This window comes from Thermobia domestica, chromosome 10 (genome assembly GCF_964235325.1).
Source record: "Thermobia domestica chromosome 10, izTheDome1.hap1.1, whole genome shotgun sequence".
NCBI classification, from domain to species: Eukaryota; Metazoa; Arthropoda; class Insecta; order Zygentoma; family Lepismatidae; genus Thermobia; species Thermobia domestica.
The window spans coordinates 189,261,240-189,286,492 of NC_137463.1; the positions used below are offsets into that span (position 1 = coordinate 189,261,240).

General features: G+C 36.2%; 1 protein-coding gene across 1 annotated transcript in view; it reads right to left on the reverse strand.

Moving 5' to 3' along the window:
- Nucleotides 1–25,253, reverse strand: part of LOC145662893 (snake venom 5'-nucleotidase-like) — a 141,123-nt gene that overhangs the window by 13,139 nt on the left and 102,731 nt on the right. The window contains exons 6-8 of the mRNA XM_081728869.1: nucleotides 12,463–12,562; nucleotides 4,817–4,978; nucleotides 3,901–4,104 (exon numbers count right to left, since the gene is read on the reverse strand). Of these exons, the coding sequence (XP_081584995.1) occupies nucleotides 3,901–4,104; nucleotides 4,817–4,978; nucleotides 12,463–12,562 (466 nt within the window). The remainder of the gene's footprint in view (nucleotides 1–3,900; nucleotides 4,105–4,816; nucleotides 4,979–12,462; nucleotides 12,563–25,253) is intronic.

Genomic DNA, 25,253 nt, shown 5'->3' on the forward strand with positions numbered 1-25,253 from the left:
TATCTCAAGACACTGGTAATTGAAAATTAAAGTGATATGATAAAAAACATCTAGGGTCCACATCCTAACAACCCCCCAAAAATGAAAGAAATCGGTTCAGCCGTATTAGCGTGATGAGCGGACAAAGGATTTTTTGTACGTATTGACACCTGATTGGTCAATTATCTCAAGACACTGGTAATTGAAAATTAAAGTGATATGATAAAAACCATCTAGGGTCCAAATCCTAACAACCCCCCAAAAATGAAAGAAATCGGTTCAGCCGTATTAGCGTGATGAGCGGACAAAGGATTTTGTGCGTTCTCTTTTATATATATAGATATAATTATCAATTACACTACTACTACTACTACCACAAATAATAATAATAATAATAATAATAATAATAATAATAATAATAATAATAATAATAATAATAATAATAATAATAATTGTTATTATTATTAAGATTATTATTATTATTATTATTATTATTATTATTATTATTATTATTATTATTATTATTATTATTATTATTATTATTATTATAACAACACCGTGTATAACCATGAAAGATAGGCGGTTTGTATCTAAATACTAAAAACTAGTTGACTGCCGATCTCGGCCGTCGAGAAGTCTTCAGGAGGCAAGAACATTGTTCACGAGGTTCTGGGTTTCAGTATCGGAGGAGCTAGAGCCAAAAAGTTACAAGGCGCCGGCCAAACGTGTTCAAAACTTCTCGGCCTAGGTTTAGGATTGTCAACGGCTCGAGCAGCTCGGCTCACAGCTCATTCACTATCGAGCCGAACGTAGAAGTGAGACGAGCCAACAGCTCACCCAACCGAACCTGGTCGAGCCAAATCAAATCAAGCTGATAGCTTGTCCCAACCGAACCGGGTCGAGCCATTGACTCAGTTGAGCCGAGTCGAATCGAGCCGATGGAGTCGTTTCAACGGAGCTGGCTCACCTGAGCCGAGTCGGTGGCTCATCTCAACTGAGCCTTCTCGATCTGTTCGTTTAGTTGAACCGAACAGAGCTGGTTAACATCACTATCCATGTTGAACTTCTGCTTGGGCTAAAAAATTCGACCGTATCGGTGTTCACGTCATTTGAGGCTGTCTCGTTATAAAAATATATGCGAGAGAGAGACGAGATGCGAGTAGTGTCCCTTGTCATGAGCAACACTAAAAGTTTTCCACATTACTGCTTACATTTCTCATGGCTTTCGCTTTCTAGTCTATTAAGGCTATGATTTCAAAACGAGCTGAACGAGCAAGCCATTTATCAAACTCGACTTGACTCGAAACTCGACCTCAAAAACAGTGACTCGGCTCGAGAAAATTACTTTAACTCGAGTCGAGCCGTGTCCATTCCTACCCACACCAGAGGTAAGCGCTCTGCCACTGAGCTACTGCGCCCCCATGAATTCAATAAATTAGTACCTATAATCAGAGGTGATGATAAGGACATTACACAGCGAGGGACAGAGAAATCCACGCATTCACTCATCTACGTATCTCTGAAAGCGTTTGTTGTAGGAACTTGAAATTTTGTACAGATGTCTTCCATGAACATTACACTGTAGATAGGACAGAGTTCTGCAGAACTTTTAACCACTAAGAACGAAAGGGACACTTGAAACTTTTCTCGCCATTCACCATCTCTGAAACAGCTTAGTGTAGGAAGTTGAATATTTGTACGAATATTTTCCATGATCACTAGGAGGAGGAAAGGAAGGAGTTTGGCAATTTAGACTTAAGGTGTAGACCTGTAGCCAACTCGATCTCTTACAGGAGGAAGAAATGAATACTGAGGGGGCATTGACAAACACATCAAGGTAGACTAATTAAAACCTACATTTTATTCACTGCTTGCATTCAATTTACCACCATTCAAAATATATGACTATAACTTATTTAGGTATGTTTGAAGTTAACGTTCTGAAACTCGATGCAAGTATTCTTTGGAAATACATCTGGTCTCTCGCTTTGAATGCTTATTGTGGCGCAATAATAGAGAACTTGTGTGAAATTCTTGAAATAGACAAGTCCAATACGAAATGTTTGGTACATCTAGCAAAAAGCATAGCATTTTACGTAAAAATAAGTAAACTGCGCTAAATTTAATTAATTTCGTAAATAAAATTGCAAGAATTTCAAATTTGGCCTTCATATCAATTTAAAAATTTTCTACAATATACTATTTTAGAAAGTCGATAAATAATTTGCGACAGGCACTGCCGTAGCCACGATATACCATATTGGTGGCTGAGGCACTGTCCGCCATAGCTTCTCCCTGACTATGAACCTGAAGATGGAGAAGGGAAATTATTTTGACATTGAAATTATGTCCGACGTTCATTAGGCTATAGAAACTGTTGAGCAAAGGTTTTTGAAAGTATGTGCAAATTTTCTTCATGGACACCACACCGAGAACAAGGTTTTAAGAAATGCAACTGGGAGTTTGAAGCTTTTCTTTGTCGTTCACCGAATCTCATAATCGGTGGGCGCAGAAACTTGAAATTACGTAAATGGTTTTCTTTTCCTTTTTTTCTTTTTTTTACGAAATAAGATTTCTAAGGGAAGGGGGGAGGGAAAGTAACCATTTCTCGTCGTTCACCAAAGCTCCGAAGCTCTTGAGCATACAAATTTGAAGTTTTCTGCAAAAGTTCTTCTCAGATTCTAGATTACGGAAAGGAGATTAACCAAATGGAGTTTGGTGAAATTCATCTTCTAAGAGAGTGACGAGGATGATCAAGTGCTTTATTGGTCTTCGTCAGTTTTCTGAACAGATTCGACCTATCATGAAGTTGAAATTGTATACCAATGTTCTCCTTATATCTTAGGTGTCTCTTAATATCAATGGATAAAATTCATTTAGTGCGTCTCGAGGAAAATGAATTTCGGGGAAAAGAGCGTGGACTAAATATTTTGGCTAATGGTTTGCCGGAATTCGGGTGTAGCCACTGTTTTGGGATGAAAAAAAAAAGATTTGACTCGGTCTTGAAATTTTGAATGTGAGGTAATTGGTAAGAGATTTGTGCAACTCTAGTGAAACAAACTTGCGTCAACAAGGAGGCCACGATGATTCAGTGGTAGAACGTTCACCTTTGATATATAGGGTCCTTGGTTTGATCACAGGTCGTTCCAAGTGAACTTTCTACAAACACCGTGTGCGTGGGTTTTCTCAGTGTTCTCCCATTTTCTCCATTCCACCATTCCCTTCATGTCTCATCATCAGCGTCTCGTTTAACATAGATGGCAGAACGGTATTTCATTTCATTTCATTTCATTTTGTGTCAACAAGTATCCTGCAGCTAGAAAACAATTGAGGGGGTGAGCGCAACAGTAGTCTAACCCACATTTTAAAAAATGGAGAAAAATCAAGTTAAACACATGTTTTTTTTTTTTTTTTTTTGTACAATGTATGACACATTCAACTACTTGTGGTTGCTTTTGGTATATTGTACAAAAAGCACATGTGTTTAACTTCAACTTGATTTTTCTCCATTTTTTAAAAAATATAGGCTAGACTACTGTTGCTCTCACCCCCTCAATTATATTCGTCTTCTAAACATTTTCGATCTTTTTCACAAAGAACAGTGCGAACTATCTATATAAAGATCTCTTTATACAGAAAAAAAAAAAACGCGGAAACAATTGACAGGAAATTGGCCTAATAACGGTAAATTTAATGCAGAAAATTTACGGTAGGTCAAAATTAAAACATGCAACAGTTGAAAGAGATTTCATTAAGATATCTAAAGAAAAAGGTAAGATTTCCCAAACTGATGAAGTCAGACTAAATCTAGGATTAGGACTAGGGAGAGGTAGATAGATCTACAAGGAGAAAATTTTTAGCTTCTCTCCTCCAAATAAATTTCTGATTTTTACAATTTCAGACAGATCTATTAAAACTTACCTAAAATTCTTCGTGAAATGATATTGTCTCGGATAACACTGTATCCATCTCCACCATCTGCGACGAAATCAGGCATCAATACACTGTAAACTTTCGATGGTTGAATTGGTCTGTATTCAGGCACTCTGCAATCCAGACATCGAACACTGGCTTCGACCACTCTTTTACCAGATGGATTATGAATATTGTACGTAACATGAACTCCTTTGGGGAATAACAAAAAAGGAAGAAAAATTGAAATACTAAGTTATAAATAGATACTAAGAGCAGGGATTAAGCTACGTAAACAGCAAAAGCCATTCCCCTCAATTTCAAGAAAAATTGACCTCTAGTATAATAATAATAATAATAATAATAATAATAATAATAATAATAATAATAATAATAATAATAATAATAATAATAATAGCAACATATATTATGTCAGTCAATTTCCATGGAATTATTATTATTATTATTATTATTATTATTATTATTATTATTATTATTATTATTATTATTATTACTAGTCTCCCTTAAGCCTTGACTCACTGTACGCTATAGGTTAAAATCGTGTTGCTTCAGTTTTGATTGTTTACATTTAATTTATTTTTAGTTTGCTCACCAACTAAATTGCGGTTACACAAATATTAATGCTCAAATCTAAATATGGCTTAATGGTAGTATGCTTCATGTGGGGTTTTGTGCACGTGATTCTGATTTGGAGGTGAGATAGGGTTACTAAGCCTAGGATAAAAAACCGAGTAGTGGTTCGGACCCCAACTGAATAGATTCCCCAGTAAACCTTGGTTCTGGAAAGGACGTTAAATTAAGAAAACACTATGTATGAAAGATATACATTGATAACCCTACTTGCTTGCATTAACTGAAGATAAAAACGATGTATCAACTAGCAAAGAATGAGATTAATACTAACCTGACATTTGCAAGAAACCGCCTCGAAGGTCTATTTGCTGCGGGTCATAAAAGGCAACTGAATTTTCCAGAGCTGCCAAAACATGTTCTCCAAGCAATTCCACCACAACTATGGAATTCTGGAACGGTAATACACTCAGAATATCCGCCATCGAGATACTGCCTGTGGAAAGGTGGAAAATAACATAAATCTCTTTGTATGCAAGAATTACACAATGTTAGTCCTACAAAGTTTGAATTAAAATTAAAACCATAATAATTATAGTATTCTTCATGAAAGGAAGAAATATAAAATATACATGCAGTAAAGTACATGAAATTCACTACTACCTCCATGTAGGCTTACCTGATTTCACCACTTAGTCTACATAACTAACAAGGGACATCACCCAATTGTCCGGCTCCGATTTCAATGAAATTTTTATTGCTGATAGAGGACTTGTATTCATTACTTGTGGTGACAGAAATTTTTGCCATGGTGCATGTTTTCTATTTTTTAATAATTTTTAAAGGTTATGATGTGGTTAATAGAGATTACTGCAGAAGTCCCTTACTACCCTTTGTAAACGGAGTGTTAATGAAAGAACAACCATGTAGATACGTATAGGGCCTAGGGGGAAGTCATATGGTACGTATGACCTTGACGGCAGCCATCTTGAAATCCACCATTTTGAATTAAGGTCAAGTTTTTTAAATGGGAATAGGGTAATATGATACATAATTTCGGGCTAGAATTTAATCAGGAAGACAATGGTGAAGTTAGTTTTAAGATACACCCATTTGGTGAAAAGTTACAGGCATATTAATTGTTTATACTTATTATGTGCGTAAGTCCCTTACCTCCGCTTCTAACCCGCGTATTAATGATAATAAGTGGATAAAGGTTTCGGTAATACATATTATGCCTAGAGGGAAGTGATACGGTAAGGGTATCATTTACGGCAGCCATCTTGAAATTCGCCATTTTGAATTAAAATGAAGTTTTGAAAACTGAAAACCATAGCTTGTGGCACCACATTTTAATAGTAAATTTTCCCCAAAAGTCAATGGTATGTTTATTTTTGTTCTATAGTTAAGCAATATAAATTTATGACTTTTCTAATATGCACGAAACGTCCTTTATTCGATCTTTCAAATTGGCAATACTCCTAATTTTCATCGCATGTTTTAAGATTCCAACTGGCGCTTTGCAATTGTTTCCATGGCTCATGTTTTCTAAATTTATTACATTTTTTTTAAGAGTTGCGATTTGTCAGTTCATGAATAGTGTTGGGATAAGCATCCAACAATCTTTCTGAACTTTGAAGACTTGCCATGTAATTATTAATGTCCTAGGCAGTGTAATTATTTATTTTAACCCAGAGTACATGAGGTACCTATGGACCTATGTGATGTAAAGAAATACAAATGAAATTATAAGAAATTGATGTAACACGAACTCAAAATTATCATGAAATGTAGCCTACATGTTGCGCAAACGACAAACAGTACTTTTTTTTTTTTTTTTTAATAAATACAACTTTATAACTTTAAAGGAACAGCAGCAATCATAGAAAATATCAAAGAGACATAATATGATTGTTCCCAACACACTGTTTGTACCGTGAACAAAGTATGAAAACAGATAACTTGTTTATAAAAAGGTGTAACTTAATCGAGTTCCCGATCAATACTGATTATAAAGCTTACAAACATGAACCATCGACAACAATCGCTAGAAATGCCATAGAAAATAAATAAGTAAATATACAAAAAACAAATAAATATAAAACAAAACAAAAGACCATTGATTTACACAACAATGATATTTCGTTTCCTTTTTTGAAGTGAATTTTCAACTTATTTCTCGTCTCATCTACTATCCATTACAAGCTATGTCTCCGGTATTACCTGAATGCAAAGTTGGAGTTCTTTCGTTCTGCGATGATTCATGACAGTAAACGAGTTTTTGAAGAGCAGGTATAGGAAATTAATAATTACATGGCAAGTCTTCAAAATTCAGAAAGATTGCTGGATGCTTATCCCAACACTATTCATGAACTGACAAATCGCAACTCTTAAAAAAAGGAAATAAATTTAGAAAACATGAGCCATGGAAACAATTGCAAAGTACCAGTTGGAATCTTAAAACATGCGATGAAAATTAGGAGTATTGCCAATTTGAAAGATCGAATAATGGACGTTTCGTGCATATTAGAAGAGTCATAAATTCATATTGCTTAACTATGGGACAAAAATAAGCATACCATTGACTTTTGGGGAAAATTTACTATTAAAATGTGGTGCCACATGCTATGGTTTTCAGTTTTCAAAACTTCATTTTAATTTAAAATGGCAGATTTCAAAATGGGTGCCGTCAATGATACCCTTACCGTATCACTTCATTCTACGCGTAATATGTATTACCGAAACCTTTATCCACTTATTATCATTAATACGCGGGTTAGAAGCGGAGGTAAGGGACTTACGCACATAATAAGTATAAACAATTAATATGCCTGTAACTTTTCACCAAATGGGTGTATCTTAAAACTAACTTCACCATTGTCTTCCTGATTAAATTCTAGTCCGAAATTATGTATCATATTACCCTATTCCCATTTAAAAAACTTGACCTTAATTCAAAATGGTGGATTTCAAGATGGCTGCCGTCAAGGTCATACGTACCATATGACTTCCCCCTAGGCCCTATACGTATCTACATGGTTGTTCTTTCATTAACACTCCGTTTACAAAGGGTAGTAAGGGACTTCTGCAGTAATCTCTATTAACCACATTACAACCTTTAAAAATTATTAAAAAATAGAAAACATGCACCATGGCAAAAATTTCTGTCATCACAAGTAATGAATACAAGTCCTCTATCAGCAATAAAAATTTCATTGAAATCGGAGCCGGACAATTGGGTGATGTCCCTTGTAAGTGTTGTTATTAGTAAAGTTGGCCACTAGTAAAAAAAAAAAAAAAAAAAAAAAAAAAAAAAAAATCAAATAAAATAAAATAAAAAAAAAGCACTGAATCATTAACCCAAGCATAGTAATCAAGAATACCTTGCAAAATCGGATTTTTTGACAACGAACACCAAATATTTGCAGATGATTTGGTATTTCATGTAGCTTTTTTCTTTTATCGTGAGAAATTACTCGTAATATGAATTTTCGTTACAAGTTTATCGTATAATTGTAAACCTTTCTTATAAATAATTTCATGTCATTTAGTCAGCTCATTTGAGATGAATTTGAAATTAACATTGTTGAAATTACTGTGTGACAGGCCGGTAGCCAGCCTAAAAATGTAGAGGGGCCCCGATCCAACAATATGATAGTTCATCACCATATTATAGTTCATTTGCAGGCCTACCGTGAAAATTTTAGGGGACCAGTAAAAATTTAGGGGGGCCGTCCCCCTAGACCCCCTTGGATACAGGCCTGCTGTGTGAACGACTACTTTGTAACAAACTCAATTCAAACACTCATTAAACCTTGTCATTAGTTTCGTAAGTGACAAGAATGTTCTTTTTAAATGATTTTATTTCATTTCTAAAGTAGCGAGATAACGTTTTAATAACGATATTATTTTGCGTCATGGGGCAAACTATGTTCATCTGTGGTTTATTTCAATGTACAGCCATTATGAATACAGACTTCTTAGCTGTATACACAATTCTATTGGAAATGCTCATCGATTTCGAGCAATGGAACACCAACCACACATTGGAAAAATCAGTTAAATTATATTTCTTAAAAAAAAAAAAAAAGGAAAGAGTTTGGTTTACCAAAGCTTCTTTGTACATTTGCCCTTCTCGTCCGTCTGTCCGAGAAACAAACTTTCTTAGAAACTACTTGATTAATAATCACCAAATTTAGTCAAAATGTAAAAGGGAGTTCGTAAGTCGTTACTCAAACCAGAAGTATAAAAAATTTCGGTGTTAACATTTATCGTATAAAGCGAAGGCGGTAATAAATAGAGAGAAGCGGTTTTCTGTAATCGATTAGTGTTCCAAGAATACATAATGTCTCCATCCTCATCTCTTTACTGAAACCGGAAGTGGTACAAATTCATTACATCTGCAGTGATCAACATAGAGTAAAAATGATAATACATAGCGAGGAGAAGTACTTTCTCGAATCTATTTAGCGTTCTAAAAATAGACGTCATCTTATCTTATCTTCTCTATTCAAACCGGAAGTGGTAGAAGTAAACTACTTCCGGTTTAACCTTGATCGTTACAGACTGCAAATAGTGGCTGATAGCAAGAAGTTGTTTTCTGCAATCAATTAAGCGTCCGAAGAATATATTCGATCTCCACTCTAACTTCTCTTGATATAAATCTACAATTACTTCTGGTTTCAGTAACTGACAAACTATTCAAGCCATACAAATCAAACTCCTTCATGTGGTGTACACGTGACAATGCTGCTTGTTTTATTTATTTCGATTTAGTACAAAATAGTAAAATTGAATTTCATTGACAAGTTTAGCATCGTTATATTGAATGTTATTGTTAAATTTAACATTGTTTTATTGAATTTTATTGACAAATTTAACATTGCCTTATTGAATTTTATTGACAAATTTAACACTTAACGAAGTTGAACGTTAATGATGTGATTTTATTCATTTCGTATTAAAGTCTGGTTAAATGAACTTGCCTTGACAAAATAAATTTAATATTACTTAAATTTAATTTGATTATTAACTATGAAAACTATATAGAACAACACTTAATTTTCACGAAGTAAGAGATACTTAAATAGATCCAAAAACGAAGTCAATGAAAGCAAACCACTAAAATACCAGTTTATTTCAAAGGAAATAGAAAATAATTAATTCTCCATATAAATCAATGGGCTTTAAATTTGAGATTGTGCAGGTATTTAACCAAGTTAAGAAGTGTAGTTGAAATTCTATTCAACTAGCTCCTAACTACCAGAGATGGCGTGTGTTAATGAAAACTTGACCCTTGACACACAACCAATGGCCCACCATGACTCACTGACCCACCACCCTCCATGACCCAGTCTGACCCACCAACCACCAAAACCCATCGTCATCAACTCTGATACATTATCCACGCCCTCCTCTCCACTGATTAAAGTTTACACTTGTAATAAAACAATGCTGTGAAATTATTACTACTCAGAGTTTGCACTCGTACAGTTCGAAGCATAGACAATGTTACAAAAAGTTTAAGTCCAACTTAGAAACAAACTCGTGCACCGTGTGTTTATGCATTCCGAAATACACTTCTCATCGACTAGTTACTTCTGCTATTCAACCCAACTCATCCACCTCCTCTACCTCTCCTTGTCTAAAGTTGTGTGTTACGTAATGTACTCTTTCCATTCAGACGGAAAAAACAGGAACCAGTTTACAAGGTTTATCGCTCTAAAACTGTCTCTTTCATTCGTTTGTTCTGAAATGTCTTTCTAGAGCCTGAATAAAACAAAACGTCACAAAATGTCCTCATATCTTCATAAACACCCTTATTTGGATTCTGTCCCTTCTTTAAAGCCTGCATATCACATCAACCTAGGAAGATGCTCCTTGTGACTTCTATGGAAATTGTTAATCATGGCAGTAGGTTTTGTGCTTCCCAAAGTCTGTAATGCAGGTGTAGAGCTCTAAAAACTACTGACAGAAATGAGTGTTATTCATTTCTTGTCAGTAATTGCAAGCAAATATTCCAGTTGGCGTCATTTGGGCAGGACAGAAGGGTGTAATTGCTCCCCTTCCTTGAGCTTGAGAAATACATATTGTTTGATCAAATGTGTAGTAATATAATAAAAAAAGTTCGATCCGAGCTCGTGCCAAATAAACTTTGTGGTGGACAAACACCATGAGCATGGGTTCTTCCGTTTCCTCCCACTTTTCATTCCACCATTTCCTTCATTGCTTATCGTCTCCTTTATCCTACCCGAAGCGCTTTAGCAATGTGCTATCGTAACTATATAGGTTTGTTGTTAAAAACAGCGTCATTTTAGATTTTGCCCGGATCCGGGAGGGGGGGCGGAGATTCTCCGCCGACGTAATAGTTTCATTTTTTATTAGTAGCTTGGCACGAGCTGGGATCGAACTTTTTTTATTATTATATTGCTACACATTTGATCAAACAATATGTATTTCTCAAGGTCAAGGAAGGGGAGCAATTACACCCTTCTGTCCTGCCCAAATGACGCCAACTGGAATATTTGCTTGCAATTACTGACAAGAAATGAATAACACTCATTTCTGTCAGTAGTTTTTAGAGCTCTACGCCTGCATTACAGACTTTGGGAAGCACAAAACCTACTGCCATGATTAACAATTTCCATAGAATTCACAAAGAGCATCTTCCTAGGTTGATGTGATATGCAGGTTTTGAAGAAGGGACCGAATCCAAATAAGGGTGTTTATGAAGCTATGGGAACATTTTATGACGTTTTGTTTTATTCATGCTCTAGAAAAGCATTTCAGAACAAACGAATGAAAGAGACGGTTTTAGAGCGATAAACCTTGTAAACTGGTTCCTGTTTTTTCCGTCTGAATGGAAAAAGTACATTACGTCACACACCGCTTTAGACAAGGAGAGGTGGAGGAGGGGAATGAGTTGGGTTGAATAGCGAAGTAACTAGTCGATGAGAAGTGTATTTCGGAATGCATAAGTACATGGCGAACGAGTTTGTTTCTAAGTTGGACTTAAACTTTTTGTAAAATTTTCTATGCTTCGAATATACAGTCAATCACTCAAGCACCGCTTTGTTACAATACCGGTGGATATGACCTTCATGATATAAAATGGTAAAGTGTTTGTCACGAATATGATGAATTTCAATTTAATTATATAATTATTTCCTTGTTGAATTACAGATAATTTAAGTGGAAAATAGAATGGAATTTGGTCTCAAATGAAGGTAAAGTAGGCAAACGTGAAGAAAATGTAAAATTCGACTGTTCCCAAAGCCAACTAGTAAGTCGTGTTGCTATTATTACAATTACAAATATCAATATTCAAAAGAATCTGAGGTTCTTTTTTCACTTAGATATACTCATCGCAGGTGAGTAAATAGAAACAAATGAAAAAGGAAGAAATGTGGAGACCTTAAAAGTAAAACGGAGACAAATTCACCAGTGTTCAAAAGATGCTGTCTACAATGCACTAAGCAGAGTTTGTCAGTGGGTCAGAGTGTGTCATAGTGGGTTGGTTAGCCAGAGTAGGTCAGAGTGGGTCACGGTGCGTTGCAGGGAATCACTGCCTGTTGATCCACTGACTGATTTATAAATCTTGACCCACGACCCACTTAATCTCTACTAACATGTAAGTACTTTCTTCTCTCAGTGTAAGTAAAGCGATAAAGAAAAGATAAAAGGATACACCTCTGTTTTTCGGTTCAGCAATCATTGTACTATGTGGTAACCTACGAGATAAGACTACTTTTTAAATTAGTACAAATTACTTATTAATTCATCTTACATCTACGTAGTCCTGTGTTAGCTTTTTTTCACTGTAGATATTCTGTTAGGGACTTAACGTGTTGAGTATGTGTAACTTATTTCAAATAATTTTAAAAACGTTAATAAACTGTGGAAATTATTTCTTTTAAATAAAAAATTCCTCTATTCCACCCTTGTTTTTTTAGTTTTATCAAAAAAATACGTAATACGTACCATTATTTGACTTTTCGTCAACAGAATTTCTTATCCCTCCACTGTGCATAAAACTAAACGATGCATCAGTCCAATAAGGACCAGCTACTGTCCACGCGTTCTGTAACAATCAATCACTATTATTTGTAAATAACACATATATACAACATAAAAAATAATTAATATCAATTTATTTTGAGGTCTGAATTTTAGATTTACTTTGTTCTCATGAGCGATTGATATTTAATGAACAACATAACTATCATATTCAATCATGTTTTTAAAAAAATAATAAAAATAAAAGGATCGACGATTTAAACAATCTGCATTTAAAAAAGTAGTATTATGTGTAATTCAGTGGCCGAGACATATAAAAGGCAAGACAACCGGTAAGCGCCATGGTCTGGGAGTGACAACAGAGAAATCTGGGGTATTGCGCTATAGAGAAGAAACCTGGGAACCAAAAGAATCCAAGAATACTGTGAGTCTCCACGTGTTTCTACACCACATGCTAGATGTAAACACACTTCAGACGACAACCACACAGAAGACGTCGTCCACCATCGCTAACGATCGGCAAGTGGCGAAGAGTTCAAGTAGTCAGCAATATTTTTGCATAAAAAGGAGACAGGACACCATAAAAACATCAATCTTGCCTGGTTGATCAAACCACCAAATCTACGCATGGTCATTAAGAGCAACTTAACCCCAGTACCGTGCTTTGGAGAGAGAGAGCGGGCCAACGGCCCCGGGCGCCGCAGTAAAGGTGGCGCAAAATTCGGGAGGAAAAAAGAAGATATATATATATATATATATATATATATATATATATATATATATATATATATATATATATATATATATATATATATATATACCTCACTCATATGTACGGGGGCGCTGTCGTATACTCTTGCCCCGGGCGCTGATTTTCTACGGCACGGCACTACTTAACACCCTCTCTAAGACACCTAATCATTGAGAAGCACCTATTCTATACCCTTAAGTCATTGAGAGTTCCTTAACATCCTCTCTAAGACGCATGGTCACTGAGATCAACCCACCCAACAAGCCCTAGACGCATGTTCACTGGGCCCCTATAATTTCACCTACAAATCTCTAAATAATTAGAACTTATTTGTAATATATTGTATAAAGGAGGAAACTTTATAATAAAAGGGGATGGAAAAGCACCAACTCCCGTGTACCATCTTTTTGCTCCACCCTAAAAGACAAAAATCTTTACAATACCCAACTCTGTGACTGGTATGGAGCAATATTATTATTATGACTGCCTTGGATCAGAATACAACGCTAGGAATAGAGTCTGGAGTCTACGATGTGGAGAAATCTTCAACCGAACGTTGCATCTCACAGTCACCAGGAAGTTCTTTCCTATCAAGAAGTGATTGAAATGCCGAAAAAGGTGTTAGTCGGTGGGAGAGACGTCAGGAGAATACGGTAGGTGAAGAATTGTTTTCATTGCAACTCATAGAGAATCTGTACCATTCTTTGAGCTACATGTGAATATGCATTGTTCTGCAACATGAGAGCAACATTTTTCTTAACCGTTGTTGGATGCTTCTGGACAAGTGTCCAGAATATTTCACGAAGTTCAGCACTGTAACAATCCGTAGTGATGGTTTAGTCTCTATTGAGAAGGACACAGTAGGTTACTCCCATCATAGATTACCATATCAGCAACACTTTTTTTGGGCGAAGGGGTGTTCTTTGGGCGTTGTACATGATCGAACCACTGTTCTGACCTGACCGTTTATGATTGTCACAACAGGTCCATTTTTCATCAAACGTGATAATCCGATGCAGGATGCCTCGATTATACCATACACTCTTAGCAAGATATCATTTCGGAGAGGACAGATGTAATGTACCATTACAGTTGAAAGTAATGGTAACTTTTTTTTACGCACCCTGTACCAAGTAATTTTTTTTATTCAATTTCGGTTTAGTTACACAATTTATTTACTCTCTTTACTTCGAATTAAATATAATGAATCGAAAGGTTTCATTAGTAACCATATTCCCACTGAATAATATACTTATTTATATTTTGCTTAAGTGTAAATCCCATTTTCGCATATACAAGTCGAATAGTTACAAGGTTTACCATTCTGACGTCATACTGAAACATAGTTCCGTCATTGGATATGAATTTTCTTAATTTCAGACCAATGTAGAATTTAGTCAGGTACCTAATCTTTCCCTCACCCCCTCTCACTAGTCCATAGTCACTTTCAGATCCGGTTATATCTGGATTTGCCAAATTTCTATTTGTTTTGTAATTTCCGCGGCTAAAGTTTTCGTTCTGATTGGAGGAATTCTCCTACCTCTGTCTTTTCGGCGCAATGTTATCAGAATAATCGAAGACACACTAGCAGGAGCAGCTTGAGATTTTCTTGCTACATATTTTTCGGGAAGGTCTTGAATTTCCAAGGAAAACTAAGGTAACATATAATGTAATCCAATAGTTAAAGGTTTACAACGGAATAGGAGCCCGGAAAATCCACAAATTTTGGTAAAGAAGCTGCAATTCAGTGAAATAAGGATTTGTGTTTACAGACGCCATATTGCTCGTTATCCAAGCCAAAGAATAGACAATATAGGAAAGTGATTTTTGACATTTTAAAACTCAGTTAGGATTAGGGAAATACGACCTGGTTTCGTACATATATTATAGTGTGTATAGTAAATGTGATTTTTTTTACTATTTAGTAATTGCATGTACACAGTAGGTTTTATAGTTGCAATGTTAATTATCATAATGGCAGCTTAAGCTAGCGTAAAAGGGCTCCTATCCCCTTTTCGAAATTGAACCAGTTCTAGCGGGGGAATGGGTTAGTTATTGTTTGTTTTAGGGCCTTTTCCCCTTTCAGGGGAAGGGTCCCTTAATAAATCTCGTTAAGGTGCCCCCAGGGCATCAATCTTTAGCAATCATTATGTAAACAATTGGTCAGGTCAATTGGACCTAGGGTTACCCTTCTCATTTTGCCCCCCTAAATTAAATAGAGCCAACTGTATATACCAACAAGGGAGTATTTTCCCTCAACATGCATGTAATTAAATGGTGCATGTTTGGTTTAGTTAGTTGTCTTTATGTATAGTACTAACAGTGGTGTATGTAGTTAGTAGTTTTGTGTGAGTGTGTGAATTTTCGGTTAGGACAGTGTATAAATATGCGTTAATTTAGTACCATTTTTCTAACATAAATAAACCAGAGTAAATATTAGATTTCTGATTAATGAGTACAAGTATATATTTCAGTACACGGTAAATTATGCCTCCACTACAGCGCCATAGTGCTCGTTTTCGGTAATCAGTTGTTTGTTAACATTACGTCATTGCACGAGTTAGTGATTTAAGTTGTTTGATTTTGGCCATTTATTTCTAAATTACATCCCGTGGACATGGTTTTCGGTTCAGATGAGTATACATTCATATAAGATAGCATGAGATCGTACTGTGCTGAAAATTTCAGCTTGCTAGGTCCAGTAGTAACTGAAATATTCACTGAAATAAAGAACACCTATTTTCTTAATAGAAGTAAAGCCCATATGCCGTTACTGTAAATACAATTTGGGTGTTTCGAAACAAAGAGTACGTGGTTCGATGAATGTTATCTGTGGTAGTTTGAGCGTGATAGATTGTGATAATTATATATTTATTAGTGTGTAATATAAATATGTGTATGGCCTGCGTGTAAAATGTATGAAATAGGGTGTCTATAAAATATTACTTCGCGCGAAAATTAGTAGATAATGAATGAATGTAATGATATATTAATAATATGATATAAATTAATATGAATGAGATGATATGACACCTATATTTAAATAGATAGGCCTAGTGTATGTTATATAGTGAAAATATGAATATGTTTAAAAAAATCTCTCGCGTTTTGACTTCTACACCAGTACATTCATCCAACCGAGTTTGCTACTTGGATAGTAAATTGTAGTTGGAAATTGTGTGTTGCTTCGCATTTAAGTACCTCATAGTAACAGCCCCGGATTTTAAGCCTTTCAATAGATAGGGTAGCATCATGTGGGAATTACTTCTAAAGGTTGACAGAAATGATAATTAAGAAAACTAACTGCTATATTCTGTGATCTTCGAAAAGTACAGGTTCGGTCATTTGTACCTTTAACATTCATTGCCTCTCCGAGATTTTTTTTTCTCGTTGCTTACCTTATTTATTTATTATGCAGTGCTCATATAACTCAGTTCGGACTATCCGATTAAATCAACCGCTACTAAATTAATATTTATGTCATTTCCGTACCCGGGCATCGACCCCATCCCACCTTGAATATTTTCGTTTTCTTTTCTCTTAGTTTAACTAGATAGTGATGGAAATTAATCGATGCCTCAGAATTTTAGCGCATTCTGTGAAGGGGAGCTATCGGTGAAGTTTGGCAATAGAAATCACCGATCCAAAATTCAGTTTATTTAATTTTTTTTTATTTTGGCAAATCACTAATTAGGGATATCTTAGCTATTACTCTAATTTCATTACTATTCTGGAATCTCCTAGTTTCTTAGAGGTCGGATGATTTTTTTTTTCTTTTGAAATTCTAAACTAACGCCGTCTCTAACCTTCCGGAGGATTCTGGAATCTGCAAGGGTGTTGACCGGATACGGTGAGTGGTGGGATTTCCCTAAAGCCTTTGTCTTTCCGAAAATCCCATCGAGGACACAGACTTGTCTGATTTTTGCAGACATCTTTTATCGGCTATTTATTTGGTAAGCCGAACCCTTTTTGGCATAAAAGAGAATATTTGGTTATAGTATGTTGTATACGTAAATTCGACCACTTATCTTTCGTAGTTGTAGTGTTCTGTCTTCTCTCTCTTTACCTATTCTTCTTCTACTTCTCCTCTAGAGTTATTTTTTAATTTTTCAACCTCCCCCCCCGGTTTCTGAAACTCATTAAAAACATACAATATTCATATCACTTATTTCGATCGTATGTACTAACTGAGACATCGAGGGATGCAATTCGTGGAGGTATTGCAGCACAACTCAGGACCATTTTCGCGATATTCAATCCACCACGGGAGAAACTGACGAGAAGGTACACTATGCTTTCAGATTCCTAGAAACCTATTTGTTATTCATTGATCGAACAAATTATATCCATTGATTACTGATTTCTGGTTTTTCTTTCTATTGATTGGTTATATGGTATATGTATTAGTATAGTATAGTTTCGAATAACCTTGATTTTTTCTTTCTCTGTATATACATCTATATATATGTACTTACATAGTTTGAAAAGTTACGTGCCTGCTCTATTTGTTGTATTTCCACCTCTTATGTCAAATTATTAAATAACACCAACTATTTTTTATACGCGGATATTTAGTAAATTGAGAATGATTATTGATTATCGGGTTTACATATAAAGTACAATGTTGCAACCTTATGAGGGAAAAAAGTGAATTTTTGATAGTCAGGGTTTTTGTTTATTTTGAGCCAAGTAAGCGTGAATACTTGTTGAATATAAACGGTTATGTAGAATTTAAATGTCGACGAAATACTATGATGGATATTAAAGTGAAATTTATTATATTGAGTAATATGAATATATATATATATATATGCGAGTATGTATGTGAAGGGCTCGGTATTTACCTTGGTTCTTTTAGGCTGCCATAGATTTTTGACACCCGATATTGACCAACTATTTGTGATATACAGTATTACCGCGTAAATTGTAATAAATGACATTTTGTTGAGTTGTTATTCATGTTTGTGACTATTAAAGTTGAATATCATGTTAAATACTGCATGTAAATAAAACAAGTAGCAGGTCGTAAGAAAAGTAAAAATAACCCTAATCCTTATCCAAATTCATTTTGCGAGATCATAGTGAAATTAGTAAGCTACGAAACAGTGTGCCCCACCAACGAATCCTTCTATCAGTAAACTATGAAACAAATCCTTCCCCTACGATCGGAAACCTAACTATTCAGTGACTAGAACCTTTGACTCCACGATCTATACTAAAAAAAAAAAAAAATAGTGATCTTAAATTCAATGAACTGAAATTTGGTCAATAATTTAGTAGTGTGAATATGGAAATATATGGAATATGGAAATATGTTCCCAATGTTTGGGACTGGACTCGATATTTTAAATCTTGATAAACTTTGAAATTTTATATCAAGTGCGTCAAGTGACGAAATGAGAAATTTATATATATATAATATGAAGCAACTATTTGTCTATAGTTAAAACAAAAACGATTAAATACTCTCATGGACACAAATCATAGTGAATAAAGAGAGTTGAAAAAGGAGTTATTATCGACGTGAGAACAAAGACTCATAAAATTGTCGAAATGTCTCCTCTTGGAACAGAGACTCAATAAAATGCTACTAAAGTGTTTTTTTTTTAAAGAATGATTAACCAATTATAATTTTTTTTCTTTTTTTTCGCAATGATATGTATTCATTGCACTGACTCTTAAATATATTGACCTTTGAATTTTGGTTTTGTCCCTTTATTTATTTATTTTTGTCTTTCGTCTTTTGTCGAATTTTTTTATGTAATCCAACTTTTAATATATCTAGAAAGAGAAATGTGTTATTTGATCTTGTTGAAAGTAGCAGATCTCTGTGCATGCTTATGAAACATTCTTTTCATGTATTAAATTTTTCCTGTTATGTCAAACTAAGTTTTCTTTTATTGAAATGTAATAAATGTCTATAGAAATGTAGTTAGGTTAGTTTAATTCAACTAAATACAACCTGAAGTATACATTGTCCTGTATGAATGTGTGTGTGAGTGAAATGTAGGTTTAGTATTAAGTGCACCAATTATTTTGACATATATGTGTGACTTATTATAATTAATGGTAGTTGGCAATTAAAGTCATTGAATGTCAATACTAACTTAATTTAAGTTGGCTCTATAAAGTAAGTAAAAAGGACCGAAGTAGCCTGAACGAATGATCATCATGGGAGAACTGTGAAAGTCAAAATCTTCGACAAATATGTGCTACTCTAATTTTTTTTTCTTCTGTGGTCGATTCTAACATGCCATCAACTTCGTCGTTTGTTTTTCAAATATTGGATATTAGTTTAGAACTCCTGGAAATATTGAATAAACGGTTAAATTAAATTTTCTCATCTATCTCAGAGCTAGAGTGGGATAATTCGGTAGTTTGGGTTAAATGGATCTAGATCTGGGATGTATGGGTTAACATGTGTCTACCTTTGATCACCTTAATACCAAACATTCACCCAATAGCTATTGGAAATGATCCCAATTCGATAATTATTCACTTTCCCTTTACCATATTCCTCAAAATATCCAGAACAGTTTCCTCTTTATCACCTTCTTACTTTACCTCTTTCCTCTTCTATCTTCCTTTTCCTTTCTTCATCTTCTTCTATTTTTAATAAAACTGAAAAGGGGGTCGTGACTGGGAATTCCATATATAATAAACACGGTCATGTCTTTATTTGATTTTATTTTCTTCAGAAGTCCGATAAAAAGTTTTCTCATTTTGATCGAACCTAGTATGTTCGAAATTAAGAAATGGGTAATATATTCCAATATAATTAGACATAAGCTGATAGCTTCATGAATATCCCCACCAGGGGTGAAGGGTTCCCACTCACGACTTATTCCATGCATCTAATTTGTTACAGAGTTTTCTTTCTTTTCTTCTTTCTTGCCCTTTATCAGTTTTAGATTGGAAAATGTGACAGGATTCGTTGTTATGGAAACGGTGGTTTCTATGGCAACGGCCCCCCTTTTTCAGTTTTAGAGTGGCGACACGTGACAAGACTGTTGCCATGGTAACGCATGTTTGCTGTGGTAACGGATCTGAAAATGCTTATTGAATAATACAAGTTATCATGCCAATCAGTTTTTGATTGGTGAACCGCGACAAGGATGGTTGTCATGGCAACGTTTGTTCCCATGGCAACGGATCTCAGTTTAAATGGCGACCGATAGATCTGAATTTTTTTTAAGAATGTCAAAGAGTGAGGTTGAAGGCATGTTGAATTGATTACAACATTGAAATTAATAAGAGAAATTTTATAGTCAAGTGAAACAAGTAGAGTCGTTGGCTACTTTGTCATTTTTGCTTCCTTTTCTAAGGGGGAAAAAGAGAAGGAGTGTCAAATTTTTTTCTAAATTAGAACTAAACGCTAGAAGGGTTTCAAGGAAGGAAAGAGAATGGGAGTCCTTTAATTCATGAATAATACTTGTCTGGATAGCGAATAAGTATTTTATAGTATATGTGTATTTTTGATATATATCTTGTCTTTTGTAAAGTGTCTCAAAGCTATGGCAACAAAAAAGGTTGTTGTGTCACAGGGCGAATGTGAAGTCACGTGCACTCAATGCACGTTAGATGAAAAAGAGAAAAGATCTCGCGCCCCGCGGAGATTAATAAGATGCACCGGTTGTGGACTAAAATGGATCCACTTTGCTTGCTCCAATTTGGATGATACTGCTGAAAATGCAGAAAAGGTTCAAACCGGCGAAATAATAAAATACTGTGAGGATTGTGAAAAGGACCGAGGCCAAATATCTCCAGCGGAGATATCTGACCTCGATGATGAGGAAAAGAATGGAAATCACAGTGATTCTCGGGATCAGACGGCAAACCCGAAGGAAGGAATGTCATCTGGAGGGTCTGACACGTCTGCATTAATTCGCCAGATGATGGAAATGATGCATGAAAAATTTTCTAATATGAATGAAAAATTTTCTAACAAATTTGATGAATTGAAACAGAACGGTGCAGATATGAGGCGTGAGATAAATGAGATAAATGAAAAGTTAGATCAAAATAGTGCAGATCTGAGGCGTGAGAATGCAGAAATGAGACGTGAAATAAATGAAAAGTTTGATACCTCGAAACGAGAGACCGACGCTCGATTCGAGGTACTAAACAATAAATTTGACCAGATCTGTTTAGACCTTGCTTCTTCGATTAGCAAATTGAAAGAGCAATCGTCTACTGAACTAGAGCAGGTTAGATACCAGGCCCAACAGTCTACCGAGCAGCTCAGAGACGAAACAAATAAAAAATTAAATGAAATAGATGTAAGGTTTGAGAGTACAAACAAAAGATTTGGTGACATCGAACAAAAGGTTGAACAGCAGCAGGCTGAAATAAGTAAATTAAATGTTGTAATATCTAACCTATCAATAGAAACCAAACTAGAGTCGGTTGATCAAAGGATTGGTCAAATTCAAACCGAAGTAGACAGTCTTAAGGGGAATATTACTAAATTGGAAATCGTCAAGTCTGATATCTCCTATCCTTTTCCTGATGGCGATTCTCCAGGGAAAATTTTCCCAGAAACAAGTAACGTCCAACCGGGAAAGAGTCAAGTGTTGCCTGATGCACGGGACACAGCAATGTATTGCCCCCCGCATCAGCCAACCTCGAAATCATGGTTGAATAATTTCGATGTACCGATGCAGTCGAGTGTTGTGACTACAACAGTCACTAGCGTAAATGCTCACTCTACTCTTGGAATGGTACAATCTTACAGCGTGCTGCCAGGAGGGGAAAGGAGATGTGCCGGACCGTCGGTTACTGCCGTGGTGGGTCCTAAGTTCGAACCTCACATGGTCAACACTAATTATAAAACCTCTCTTGGTCATATGGGAGCGTTCAGTTCAGTGACCACTCCGTCGGTGGCAAATCCGGTGACAACCCCAACCGCTCAGGATAACGCGTTGATTCCAATAGATTCTTTTCCTGCATCGTATAGTATGAGCTCTAAAGTTTCCCTCCGGGATATTGAACGTTTTCCCACTTTCGATGGGAACATTGCTAACGGGTTACCTCGAGTTTTCCTGCGGAGACTGCAGCAATATCTAGATATGTACAAACTTACTGATGGGGAACGCCTACAAATAGTCGAAAAATGTTTGATCGCCGCTTCGGGCGCATGGTTTGCCTCTGTTAGATACCAAATCCGGACGTTCAGTAATTTTTTTGATTTTTTTCAAAGAAGAGTATTGTAATGAGCACATCGAGCGGCTCCAAAAGAGAAACTTACAATCACTCCGGTATGATCGCTCCAAGTATGGGTCCCTTTTGGACTATGCTTGGAAGATCATTGAACTATATTATCAGATAGCTGAACATCCCTCTCAGGCCGAACTGGTAGATATTATAGTTAACGCTCTTCCACCCGATGAGTCCCGGGCCATAGCGTCCCACTTGTGCCAAACGGTGCGAGAAGTCACCTCACGTCTAGCTGCCTTGTGCGGCAAGGAAGTTGGTGGTCCACCAAAACGATACTTCGCCCGACAGGCAAAGATTCTAAAACCGACGAAGACGAAGGTAACGGCAAGTTGCCAGACAGATTTTCTGAGTTATACCCAAGCTGGATCTCGTTATCCTAGTGGGTATGGCTCAGAAAACAACAATAATGGCCGGCGACTATTTAGGAATCGGCCCATGTTCAACAATCGCCGGAGTTATCGTCCCTATGACCGTACCAACATGGAATCGAACCCGGATAGGGGCGATAACACCAGGAGGAATTTTAATAGGACGTACGGAAGAAGGGAGAACGGTAATAGTCAGAGTAATAACAATAATAGTAACAATAATGTAAATCGACCCCAGAATTCAGTCCCTTCGCAAGTGCGTGGTAACGGTGAGCCTAGAACAATATTAAATGGGAGTGATAGTCGCGAAACGGCGGTAAAGTCGACAAACTAACGCCGCAGTTACCTGATGAAATGGGGGAGGATAACTGCGGGTACATACACCCCATTAACTACAAAATGCAATATTCTAATAATAGTAAATCCGAGTTTCAGATACAAGAATACCCCTCACCGAATTCCTTAGAATTTATGATAAAATTCGTAATCGATGAAGAGCCATTTGCGGTGGGGGAAGAACGCTATTTCTCGGCATCTCCCAGCCTAAAGGGAAGTATCGGTGGCGTTGAACTTGTTGCTACCATAGATAGTGGTTCGGAGCTCTGCCTAATGGACTGGGAGGTGTGGAGAAGATTGAAACAGCGCTTCCCTTCTGCAAAATTAAGGCCGTACACGGGTCTTACACTGGGTGCATTTGCTGGGAAGGAAAGTTTTTCAGTTCAATGGGTTCAAAATTTTAATCTTAATATTCAAAACCATATTTTTGAAATAGCTATTTTTGTTATCAAATACTTGCGAACTGGGTTGCCCATTCTTAGATAAGTTTCACTGTATCATCGACCGTGAAAAGAAAGAAATTCGTATGAAAGATAGTCTCGGGAATGCAGTTACTGTTTCAACTAATAAACCAAATGTAATGTTAGTGGGAATACCGGAAAGAGAGATTGCAATCGGTGAGTCAGGGCGGCCAGTGATGGATCAGCCCATGCTTGACCCCAGGTTTATCTGTCAAGCTGCCTGTGCAGTAACACCTCTCAATGGGGGAGAGGTTAATAGGGATGATCAGCTGGATCCATTCCTGAATGCCGAATGCAATGTCTCTCCACAAGACATCGACACTTACATTACTACTCGGGATGACTTACCACCACCAATTAGATCAGGTCTCCGTAAACTATTATTACAGTACAGATCTCTCTTCTCCGAGTACCCACGTCGTGTTAATGCGCCTCCATACAAAATTCAACTAAAAGATAACGAACCAGTTGTGGGACCTTGCTATTCTGTCCCACAAGCAATGCAACCCGAGTTTGAGGCCGAATTAAATAAATGGTTACGGTTAGGAATTGCTATAGAACAGATGTCCCCATACAGAAATCCTATTCACGTTGTCAGAAAGGCCTCTGGGGGCGTACGTCCCGTTTTGGACCTCAGGGCTACCAACTCTAAAATTATTTCTCCACAAGCACAGGTTGAACCAATAGACGATTTATTACATCGTGTTTCACAAGCCACTTGGTTCTCATCTTTTGATGCATCTAGTGCCTATTATGGGATCAGTTTACACAAAGAATCATATCAATGTACTAGCTTTGTGTATAAAGGAAGGCAATATTGCCTTACCGTTTTGCCACAGGGATTGAAGAGCAGTCCTGCTGTTTTTCAATCCGTTATGACTAATTTTTTCAACGACTCAACTCGTTCTTTTGTAGTTTTATACCTTGATGATGTTATGGTAAAATCAGTCACGGAAGAAGAACACTTATCTCATTTAGAAAGAACCTTTGAAATTTTCAAGCGGGCAAATTTTTCCTTAAATTTTCAAAAATGTAAGTTCTTCGCACGGGAAATAAAATTTTTAGGTCATATCATTAGTGGCAAAACGATAAGGGTCGACCCTAAATTAAACGAACCCATTCGTTGTTTTCCAGTTCCGAAATCAAAGAAGGCATTACAAAAGTTCCTAGGCCTCATAGGGTGGAGGAGAAAGTTCGTACCAAACTTTTCTGGACTTACCGCTAAATTATATCAACTACTAAAAAAGGATCAAAAATTCACATGGAACGATGAAACATTGGAAACTTTTCATAAGTTAAAAGAGCTCATTAGCAATCCGCCTGCTTTAAGTCAGCCAGATTTCTCCCTGCCATTTCACATACACAGTGATGCGTGTATGGAAAATCTGCTATCTTGCACAATATCCCGCAGGTCAAGAAGATCCTAATGTCATCGGATATGCTAGTCGACGGGTAAAGCCTTACGAGTTGTCTCTGTCGATCTCTCAGTTAGAACTACTGTCCGGTCTGTTCCTATGTGAGCACTTTGAACAATATATTATGGGTCGTATCACGTATGTTCATACCGACAATGCAGCAGTCACTCATGCTTTCACTCAGAAGAACCTTGAACCAAGAACCACC